Raw genomic sequence first — 11,760 nt, 5'->3', positions numbered from 1 at the left:
AAGTTTATTGTACATTTTTTTAATATATCTTATATTTCAATATTCAAGCAAGCTCGTTACCTTGCATACTCTCTTGTGGAAGACATCTTTGTTTTTACATGTAATCCTAAAATCTGCAGTTTCTAAAATAGATAGCCACATCACCTAATAATAAATGATTCGATGAACTTTCTACCATCGTAAATACAAAAAAAAAAGTCTTCAAACTAATTGAATTTTAAAATTGAAATGGGAAAAAGGACCTTTTCTTGCAGCAACTCTTGAAATTATTAGATTTTTTTATTAATAACAAAAAAAAATATCCTTTTTATAAGCTCTATGCTTCATCTGACATGGCCTAAGGCATCTACCATTATTAAATATCATTTGAGATTCTTGGGAATCTCTACACAAATCAAAAGAATAATCAAGTAGTGACATGGTGCCTAGTTTCTTTTCCATTTAAAAAAATTAATTACAATCCTTGAATTAATATGGATTCCAAGATACTTAAGTGTGAATAATACTTGGTCCATTAGTTCATGAAATTATGACCCAAATTAACTCAATTACATTAAGTATATGGAGGATGGAATTTGCATTTACTCTTGTGCTTTTTAGAGTTTGATTCATTATGATAATGACTTCGTTCTAAATTTTTCCTTAGAAATTGAGTAAGTATTTGATGTGCATTAAATCGTAGATCCCATTCTTTGACCCTCAAATAGAGACATGTTCATCTAATCTAATTTGATAATATTTTGTACATGCAATATTGGAAATATTTAGCATTATTTATACAATTAAGAATGCACTATGGATGTTTCAGTGTTTATTTAGTGAGATATATAACATATAACTTACATTATCTATGTTCAATTATGTGTTGAAAAATTCATAAAAATAATATAGAAAAGTTAGTTTTGAAAAAATAATCTTTCATAGAAATAAAAGATGAAGAAAGGCTGATTGTGAGAAAATATATATTAAATGTATATGATGTTTCTCCCTTGAGAATTTTTCTTCTTAGTGCAACAAACTAGATTTCAAATGAGATATTCCTCATAAGCCCACTTCGTAAAATGGTGTGAATCCTCACCATTATGTGATTGTTCAAAATGAGACAAATGAGGAAGAGGTCAATAAAGAGGGATTTGCCTCCATCTTGTTCCTCTCCTTATAACACAATAAATTCAATTTCATATGTTAATGTTGATTCAATTTTTTGAGTTGCTAGAAAAAAATCGGTGGTAAAATTTATAGATTGTTGTGAGCAATGAAAGTGATATGGTCAAGTTTTGGCATTAAATGACATGAAAGGTGTTAAAGGATATTACTAAGAGTTTTGAGGATTCATTTCTTTTTTCTAGATACAAGTTTTATGATGTCTATCATAGTAGACTAGTTTGAAGTAAAAACTCAAATAAAGAAGCAAATTCAAATAATTGTTTCTCTTTACAAGTCTTAGATCTTATAAGGATAAGAGGTTGGATTTGTCTATAAGATAAGAAATATATATTTGTTTTTCTAGGGCGTTTACTTTTTGTTTGTGATTTTGTTCTCTTAATTAAAATCTAAAGTAATTATTAATATTTATATTTTGATGGTTATTATAATAAGATTGGGCCCTTGCCCCACATTCATAAATTAAAAAGAAAATTACAAGACAAAAAGACACATTTAACACATAATTACCTCTAAATAATTATTTTTCTACAAATTTTTAACAAATATTCTTGAATTATTAAAATATCACTATTAAAAGTCTTATTTTCATTTAAAACTCTTTTTCATTTAATTATGCCGAAGGCATACCCTATATGAAGTTTTCCACTCACTTTTTGAAATCAACGATTCAAATTTGAAGAGAAGGATGCAAGACTATAGAATTAATCACAACCACGTGATTAAATTTATGTTAATATTTTTTTTAAATATCTTTTATGACTAAAAAATTAAAAAATACATAAAGGAAAAAATCTAATAAGAATATTTTTCAATATTATTTATTTTATTAAGACATTCTATCTTGTTTTCTAAGTTTCTAAAAAAGAAAAAGATAAAGTTGGAAAATAAATATATTATTAAGTTTCTAAAAAAAATAATATTAAAAAAAGTAATTAGGTTTATTCTAATTCATCTTTTTCTTTTTCTTTTAATGACTAATTTTCATTAAGTGTAAAATTTATTTTAGTCATTTATGTCTTTTTATGAAATTACAAATAATAATTAAAAAATATTAAAATTAATTTAATTTATATTTATTTGTCTTAGTTATTGTACAATAATCATATTTAGAATTTAAATATTTTTTTATTAATTTAATGAGAATATTTTTAATGTTACCTTCTGTTATTAGATATTCTATTTTTAAATTTATTTTAATTCTTCTACTTCTTTTCTATTCCAAGATGATTTATTTATTAAGTTAAAATTTAATTTTAACTATTTACGTCTTCTTATGGAATTGCAAATAAAAATTAAAAGATATTAGAATTAATCTAACTTGTATTTTTTTTTTTTTTAATTTTGTTTATTTTAGAGTAATTAAATATTTAAAATTTATTTTAATTTATATAATAAAATAAATTCCAACTTAAAACCTAAATTAAATGTTTAGAACAAGAGAGTAAGAGAGAGCAACTAACTATTCATTAATCATTTCATACCAACAAGTTATAGATAGTGGTGTCCTTGAAGAGTTATACTAAGGGAAACATGTCATTTGATTATTACGTCCTTCGAAATCTCTCTCTGGGCTATCTATATCTTCCTACCTCTCCATATATCTCTCTTTGCCCCATCTATCATTCCTACTATATCTATCTCTTTATCTCTTCCTCTCTCTCCCTCTCGCTCCCTCTTTTATATATCTCTACTTCCATGTCTTCTTTCTCCCTCTCTCCCTCTCTCCCTCACTATATCTATTTATATATTTTTCTCCCTCTATATATCTCTATATATCTCTTTCACTCACACACATTCCATATTTCTCCTTCTACATCTCTATCTCTATATCTATTTCACTCACATAAACACACTCCCTATTTCTTCGTCTCCCTTGTCATCTCTATCTATCTCTATCTCCATCTCTATCTCTATCTCTATCTCTATCTCTATCTCTGTCTCTATCTCTATCTCTATCTCTATGTCCACATCTTATACATGCCTCTTCCTTCATCTCTCATACTCTCTCTATATATCTCTCTCTACCTCTTCAGACATCACTTTTTATATATTTATCTTCCTATCTCCCCCTCTCTCATTGTTGCCCTCTTTCTATCTCTTTGTATCCCTCTCCCCCTTTCTATCTCCTTCCATCTCTTCATCTCTCTCACCACCTTTATATTTTACAAGTTATATCTATTCTCTATCTCCTTTATATCCCTATCTCCATATCTTTATATCCCTATACATTCCTCTATCCATCTTTATATCTTATCTCTCCCTCTCTTCCTCTCCCCCCAGATCACTCCCTATTTTTATATCTCTCTACTTCTACTCTTTCTAATGTGTATACACATACACTCCCCATTTCTCCCTTCCTATCTTTAGCAGTTTTATCTCTCTATTTTCCCCCCTCCCTATCTGTCTATTATTTGTCTTTGACGCCTTCTTTATCTCTCACTCTTTCCCCCTCTATCTCTATCTCCATACATCTATATCCCCCTCTAAATCTATATATCATTATTTCCACATCTCTCTCTCTCTCTCTCTCTCTCTCTCTCTCTCTCTCTCTCTCTCTCTCTCTCTCTCTCTCTCTCTCTCTCTCTCTCTCCCTCTCTCTCTCCCCCTATCTATCTATTTATCTCTATTTGTCTCTCTCTTTCTCTTCCATTATATCTATTCATCTCTCTATTTCTCTTCCAGTATATGTGTATCTCTCCCTCTATCTCCCCTTATTTCTCTCACCCTCTTTCCATCTCTATTTGTCTATCCCTAGATCTCTTTATATGTTAATCTCTTTATCTCTCTCCCTCTCCCCCTCTCTTTGTATGTCCTTAGATATATTTATCTCTCACTCTATCTCAACATCTATTTATATGTATCTCCCCCTCTTCCTTTACTTATATCTCTCTAGCTCTTCCTCCGTATCCCCCTATCTTTCTATCTTCCTATATCCCTCTACCTCTCTCTATCTCTTTATCTATTTTCCCTCTTCCTCTCTCACCTTATCTTCATCTCTACCAATATCTTCCTCTCTCCCCTATATCTCTAGGGATACATCCTTTGATTCATCCATCTCTCTCCCTCTCTCTCTCCCCTCCCTCTTTTTAGACCTTCATATATCTATATCTCTTTTCCTCTCTATGTCTATCTCTCCCTATCACCTCTTTCATCTATCCCTCTATCTTTATCTAGTTATCTTTATCTCTCTACCACTATATCTCTCCCTCTCTTTATATATCACCTACTATCTCTATCTTTTTATCTCCCTTTCTCTCTTTTTATTTTTCTTTTCCATCTTTTTCTATTCCTCTCCCCTATCTCTTTTATCACTCCATATCTCTCTCCTCCTCTATATATTCATCTCCTTGTTCTCCATCTCTCTCTCTCTCTCTCTCTCTCTCTCTCTCTCTCTCTCTCTCTCTCTCACCATATTTTGTTGGTAATGAAACTTGATTTTCTTCTCAATTTAAAGATTTTCCTTCAATTATGACTAGATCGTTGTAAGTAGATGCATAGTTAATTTGAAGCTATCACTTCTCTAATGAGAACTTTGTTTCACAAACAACATTATGACCTACCAAGTGACCTCATGTATTACCCAATTATATGCAAAAAAACATAGACCAATGTTTTCTTGATTCACCTTACACACCACTTTCGGCATACCCATTGCACACCAAGGTGCAATTGCTAATTTATTTTTAGTTTAGTGTTTTCTTTAAAATTTGATCTTATGTGACCAAGAGATTAGATTAACTTATAATATTCTATAATTAATTCCATGGCTAATTACCCTTCTAATAACACAACAAAATTATTTCTAACATGAATATTCAAATACTCCATTACTTCTAAAGGGTTTATTCTAACATTCTTGTGCATTAAAATGAAGGAGATCCATTACAATTTCTTCATCATATTTGAAAAAGTACAATAATCAAAAGGTTATAATTTAATTGATTGAACTCACTTGGTGAGGGTAATAGTATGTTCTGTAATTGTACCATCCACCAAAATTCAATAAATAAAAACAAAATTGATTTGAACAAATTAAATAAAGTAGATACCCTTTAATCTCTAACTCTAAACCAAAAAACAATTATTTATACAACTTAAATTCACACTCTTAATAACTATAAAAACGACCTAAAATTATTATAAATCTTTTTGAAAAAATAAAAAATACAAAAACAAACAAATTAAACTCAATAACAAATGGTACCATTCACTTCCTCGTAAGGATAGATATTTTGATATTGGACTATGCATGCCTCTTTTGTCAACAATGAAACATCATTGTCTTCCTTTCCATCCCTCAAGAGTCAATCCATCACAAAATATGATCAATATTTGAAACTTCTCCTTATCCTATCCATCCGGGGATATCTTTAAGCCAAACGTTGGCCCACCAAGCAATTATTTTTCCACATAAAACGTGGAATTACACACGGAATGAAAGCATTAACATACAAAAGAAACTGAAATCTGATATTAGTCATCCTCCATACACTGAGACTGAGCTAGAAAAATCCAACATTTGGTAGGGACTGCAACAAAAAAACAATGATATAAGATATGAGTGAAATCAATTCCAATCACAAATGAGAGATATATAATGTTGGGTTACAAATTCTGGTCACACTGGTGACTTTCAATAACTATGGCAACTAAAACAAATGACTCTCGGAACTATGTTGTAACCATCCATTTACCTTTTAAAAAACCATTGAAAATATAAACCAGAGGAAACTGCAATGAAAGAAATAAGGTGCCTTACAACCTATGCAATCTCAATAGCTTGACTTAATTAAAAAAAAAAAAACTGGCCAAACTGATAACACAAATTACAATAGACACACAATTACAAGAGACTTATAAAAACAGCTAGAACATGCGCTCAATCCATTTCTTTATCCTTTTTGTGCGGTCCCTTTCACCACTGTAACAGGGCAACTTGCATTAGCCACCACGTGGTTGCTGACGCTTCCAAGTAAAACCCTGCAGTAAAAAGAAAATCAGAGAGCTGTAACAGAGGAAAACCACAGCAAATATCTGAAAAAATACCCAATATATCTGGATAATGTTTACCTTTTGATTAGTCCCAGGCCCCTGCTGCCCACTACCAGGGTGTCAAGCTTAAGATCCTCAACAGCATCGCAGATCTTCTCTCTGGGATCGCCCCAGTAAATTTTTGCCACAACCCTTGCCTGCATAGTCCCAAATTCTCTAAAGGTTCAGAGAAACTCGGAAATAATAAATTACAACAGAGGAAACAAATACGAATTTTTCTAGTATATTCTGGATGCATATCTTTGTCTAGCCAAATGTTACTAGATTATAGATACAGAAATCTAAAAAATTCAGTTGCCATCAGTTTTACATAGTATCATTAAGATTGTTTTTGGATTTATCAATTGTTATTTTGAATCATTGAATCACATTCAGTAATCTGTCATCTACAGGAAAATAAATGTAATCAGAAACATCAATTGACAGAAATATAAACGATAAGTCCAGCAAAAATCTAAAAACTGTGTTTAAAACCTTTTTTAAAATTAATTAGTCAATTATATTCTGAAATAATGTTTAGATTCACTCACAATGATGGCAGGGCTACAGCATCCAAGCCTTGACAAGCACTCTCAGCCACGCTGTTTCAAAACGGATTAATTTGGCTACTCTACAACATCTCAGTAAACTTTTAAGGGGCCTTTCCTAATGTTTGTTTTTAAATCAATTAGCTTGGCTAGTCCACAATATCTCTTTACTGTGATTTGCAGATTTCCAAATATTTGCAGCTTTCCTAATATGTTCTAAGACCACTTAATTTTACTATTTCACTTTCATCTCCATTATAAAATTAATTTTTATGTTAGGCATTTAATATTAGCTATTAATATAGAAGAACCCTGCTGCTCAGCCGTCACTCCAGGAACTATTTTTATAGTTTTTTTTAACATAAAAACGGGAAACCCTGGCTCTTTGAAAGAACCTTTCTGAATATATTGTTTGAAAAATGTTATTTCAGATAAATGAATACTTTTTCTTTATGCATATGTGATTTGATTGAGATCCAGGAGTATTTGGATGAATTTAATGATATTCTAGAGAGAGAAGGGAAGTGTAGAGAGTAAATTTCATTCTGATGTTTTAAAAGGGAAATTTTCAAAAAAGTTCAGTTAGATTTTTTTTTGGAGTTCTTTCTAATAATCAATAAATTTTTTAGCAGATAGAGTTAGAGTTATGACCTTATCAAATTAGATTGCAAAAATAAAACAATATTTTTAAGTTAATTTGTTTTCATCCAGCTATTTGTTGCAACTCTAAAAAATAAATATAAAAATTATTTGAAAAATGAATATTAAATTGAACTTGAATCAATTGAACAGAGTTTGCCAAATTTGAATGAAAAACTGTAACAACTCTTTACATAAGACATAAAACATACTGTGATCATAAAATCATCAACAACCGGAAACCAAATAAAACTTCAAACTTTCCCCCAAATAAAATTTTCAGAAATTTTCTTCCCGAAACATACTGTGCACTTCGTAATCTATAAATACCCTGATAACATGGGAAAACTATTCTCCAAAGCATTTCTAAAAATTCAAGCTCTTTTTCCGAACATAATTTTGTGATTAGCAAAAAAAATTTACAAATTTAAAACGCTCTACACATTAATCAGATCGGATCACAAATTCGAAGAGAACATCTGTTTTTAAGATGCATTTCTTATGGTAGAATATATTTTCATGATTAATAAAGATTTTAACAGTAATTTAAGACTGCATATAAAGCAGACCGGATCACAATTTCGAAAACAACATTTATTTTCATTGGATGCATTTCTTGAATATAATTGTATGATATTATTAAATTTCAACAGATTTATAATATACAATAAACAAATAAAATTGTGTACACATAAACCAAATCGAATTTATGATTCGAAGAAAGTATGTAAATCTAACCTGTTTTTGCCTTGCTACAGTATCCAGCATGCCCAAAACCTCCGGATCAGGGGTCATTCCATACTGTTTCATCAAATTAACTTCTCTCAACTCACTCAGGGGAATCAGGGCTGCCATAAAACAAACAAAAGTTTCAAATTTTTGCGTCTCGCGCACAAATTTCAAACAAATATTTGCATCTCATGCACAAATTTTTGCATCTCGCGCACAAATTTTCAGACAAATTTGTAAAAAGGCAACACTTACGCGACCCTTTGTCTTCCCAAAGTTTTTTCTGCGGAGGATCAGATTTATCCTTATACACATGAATAATCACCACTCGATCATCTTTGTCCACAAGATTATCAATCGCCCACTTGAGCGCGGCCTTGCTGCTGCTGGAATTATCGACTGCAACTCCGATCGACCGATCTCTCATCTTCCTCACTTGTTCGTGTTTTACCGCTTCTTGAGGGCTTGTTACAGTAAGCTCTTCGACTTCCTCTGTATTAACAATTACTAATTTGTCTTCCTCTTCCTTGGCATTAAAATCTTCGACTACAGCAACTTCAGCTTCAGCTTGGTTAGGATCCATTATTGATGTCACAGTGATTCTCAAACCGTTTAGACGATTCCAGAAAACAAATGACTGCGTTTCTTACATTTAAAGCTTACGAATTTGCTGTAAAGTAAAATGTTCCCGGATTTAAGAATTCCTTTTGTTCTTTCATTGAAGAATTCTTTATTCTTATACTCTCTCTGCTCTACGTAATCTAGAGCTTACGCTAGCGTTTGGTTCTTAATGTAAATTCTCCGAGAGTCGGTGCAAAGAAAAAGTATTTTTGCCTGTAAATTCCCCAGTAGGCGGTGGAAAGAGAACATTTTGACTGTAAATTTTCTTTATTTACGCGAATATTCTCCATGCTTGGGCCCGCTGGTTATATCAATATTAAATTCTGCATAGTCCAGCCCACGCGCTGGATGTTCAGTGGTCATCCTTCATATGAATGAATAAAATATGATATGAGTAGGGACTGTATTTATTTGTTCCTTACTCAAAAGGCATTATCCTTTGAGAGTGGAGTTGGCAATGTCTGATCAATTTTAGTATTAATAATGTAGCCACTTCAAATTTATTAATGTTAACAAATTATGTAATTATTTAATTGATTATTTAAAAAGTTAGTTCTATTCTACTATCTTTTTATAATTTATTAAATAAATTATTTTTTAATTAATTATCAATTGCAATTAATTATTCATGTTCTTATTCTTCTCCTAAGATTAATTAATTAAATAAAGCTAATTTTTTATTCTTTCGACTTTATTGTTAATGCATGATAGTCTCGGTAAGATAAATGATTGAATGAGAGATAAATGAAGTCTCTCATTCAAACATTTATTATCGTGAGGGGGCACGATCAAGTGATATCTTGATCGGCCATGTCCAAAAGACATGGTCGGTCAAGGCATCGCTTGACCGTACCCAGCCCACTACATATACCAAATGAAATGTGTGAGAATGGATATTGAAATAAAAATGCTCCTCCTCTCCTGCAACATAAAAGAAGACAATCAGATTTATACAACAATTCAGTGATAGATAATACATAGAACAAGATAAATTTTAATTCTGATCAACAAAATTAACATGGTATCAGAGCCAGGTTTCCTTCTATAAAGCCTAACCACCTGAAGGAAGATCTGATTAAGATTAGATTGATATCTCCTTGAAAGTCTTGAATATGGCCACATTGCAAGAACTTGTCCTCTCAAACTTAAACTACAAGCGTCCCTTGCTAAAGTCAGAAATTCAGACGTACATTCAAAAAAATATGTTCTCTAGAAGAAAATCAAGATACCTTGTGATTGAGAGGGAGCTTACTAATCAAGATTGAGCACTTCTGAGGTAAAAATTGTAAATATTGATTATTATTATTAATACTAATAATTATTTTATGGGCCTTGTGTAAATCATAAGGAAGTGACAACTTCCAAATGATTTCCACTTGCATTTTTGAGGTTATTGGAAGGTGACGATCTTACAATAACTCGAGATTGTGGATAGAATCGCCGACTGAGGCAATCCACGTAAAAGCTTGTGGATAGAATCGCTGACATAGGCAAGCCACACAAGAGCTCATGGATAGAATCGTTGACTGAGGCAATCCACGTAAGAGCTTGTGGATAGAATCGTTGATTGAGGCAATCCATGTAAGAGCTTGTGGATAGAATCGCCGACTGAGGCAATCCACACAAGAGCTCATGGATAGAATCGCCGACTGAGGCAATCCACGTAAGAGCTCATGGATAGAATCGTCGACTGAGGCAATCCACGTCAGAGCACATGGATAGAATCGTCGACTGAGGCAATCCACGTGAGAGCTCATGGATAGAATCGTCGACTGAGGCAATCCACACAAGAGCTTGTGGATAGAATCGTCGACTGAGGCAATCCACACAAGAGCTTATGGATATAATCATTGATAGAGGCAATCCACTCAAGAGTTTGTGAATAGAATCACCGACAGAGGCAATTCACATCTGGAAACTATGGTCCCAAGATAAGCATCATACGATTTATGAATATTGCTACCAATACCTTTTACATTTATCTTACCTAGCTAAGAGGGAGTGTTAATGCATGATAGCCTCGATAAGATAAATGATTGAATGAGAGATAAATGAAGTCTCTCATTCAAACATTTATTATCGTGAGGGGGCATGATCAAGTGATGTCTTGATCAGCCATGTCCAAAAGACATGGCCGGTCAAGACATCACTTGACCATACCCAACCCACTACATATACCAAATGAAATGTGTGAGAATGGATATTGAAATTAAAATGCTCCTCTTCTCCTGCAATATAAAAGAAGACAATCAGATTTATACAACAATTCAGTGATAGATAATACATAGAACAAGATAAATTTTAATTCTGATCCACAAAATTAACATTTATTAATTAATCAATTTATGGTTAGTTAACTTATTAAGGCTAATTAATACTTCTTTAACATTTCTTCTAATTTAATAATCACATCATCTTCAATCCTCGTCTTTTTCAATCCTAATCATTTGATCTCTATCCATGGATTAAAATCTAAGTTATCTATCATCTAACATGTGTCATCAATCACCCCATGCTCCCACATGTGTAAGCATGCCAACTTATCTCACACATTGCTCACGCATGTGTAAGCATGCTAATTTAGAGGCATGTTAGCTCTCCACATCAATCCACTACATCCTCTCACATGTGTCAGCATACTAACTTAGACATGCTAATCCTCCACTTATTCTTTGACTTTGACTTTGACTTCCTTTCACCCCATGTGTGACCATCTTTGAGCCTCCACCTCATCTCTTAATATTCCTCTACTTGCTAGCATCTCCTTGTATCTCATGATTTAATAAAATCTCCACCATTACGAGTAAGTGCACAAAGATGGTGGTCAAAAGGGGGGGTATAAATGGACACTTTTTTTCTGAAATCAGGTGAACCTGAACTTGGAGGCAAAATTTGAAAGTCATCTACTCAAGATATGAAGATAATCAAACAAAAAATATTGTAGTACTCTGAATCTAGTTTACAAACTACTAAACTTTTTCAAAATTGGATAAGATTAAGGCGGTCAAATCCTTCGCACACGAAA

The 11,760-nt window shown here is 32.1% G+C and overlaps 1 protein-coding gene across 8 annotated transcripts; it reads right to left on the bottom strand.

Annotated features, from left to right (window-relative positions):
• Positions 1–5,348: 5,348 nt before the first annotated feature.
• LOC131074185 (universal stress protein A-like protein) lies at positions 5,349–8,929 on the bottom strand. 8 transcript variants are annotated; one of them, XR_009113032.2, is made up of 6 exons: positions 8,370–8,929; positions 8,124–8,233; positions 6,238–6,356; positions 6,009–6,147; positions 5,862–5,898; positions 5,349–5,696 (listed from the first exon to the last, which is right to left on the bottom strand). XR_009113032.2 is itself a non-coding variant. In XM_058010751.2 (5 exons), exons 1-4 carry the CDS (start codon positions 8,695–8,697, stop codon positions 6,060–6,062), a joined length of 645 nt encoding a protein of 214 aa, XP_057866734.1. In that variant the 5' UTR covers positions 8,698–8,929; the 3' UTR covers positions 5,349–5,696; positions 6,015–6,059. The 8 variants fall into 8 exon arrangements, 3 of the variants coding, with proteins under 3 accessions (XP_057866734.1, XP_057866735.1, XP_057866733.1); XR_009113030.2 differs by having other exon boundaries at positions 6,015–6,147; XR_009113033.2 differs by lacking the exon at positions 5,862–5,898.
• Between the last annotated feature and the right edge of the window lie 2,831 nt (positions 8,930–11,760).

The sequence above is a fragment of the Cryptomeria japonica genome, chromosome 8 (assembly GCF_030272615.1).
Source record: "Cryptomeria japonica chromosome 8, Sugi_1.0, whole genome shotgun sequence".
Classification (NCBI taxonomy): domain Eukaryota; kingdom Viridiplantae; phylum Streptophyta; class Pinopsida; order Cupressales; family Cupressaceae; genus Cryptomeria; species Cryptomeria japonica.
This window is presented reverse-complemented; position numbering and strand designations above follow the sequence as displayed.

Bases quoted from the DNA above. Each gene is read 5' to 3' on its own strand.
- LOC131074185 (XM_058010751.2), bottom strand. From the start codon at position 8,697: ATGGATCCTAACCAAGCTGAAGCTGAAGTTGCTGTAGTCGAAGATTTT. The intron at 8,234-8,369 runs GTAAGTGTTGCC...GTTTTATGGCAG, and splicing joins TTGGGAAGACAAAGGGTCGC to CCCTGATTCCCCTGAGTGAG. The intron at 6,148-6,237 runs GTAAACATTATC...TTTTTACTGCAG, and splicing joins GGCCTGGGACTAATCAAAAG to GGTTTTACTTGGAAGCGTCA.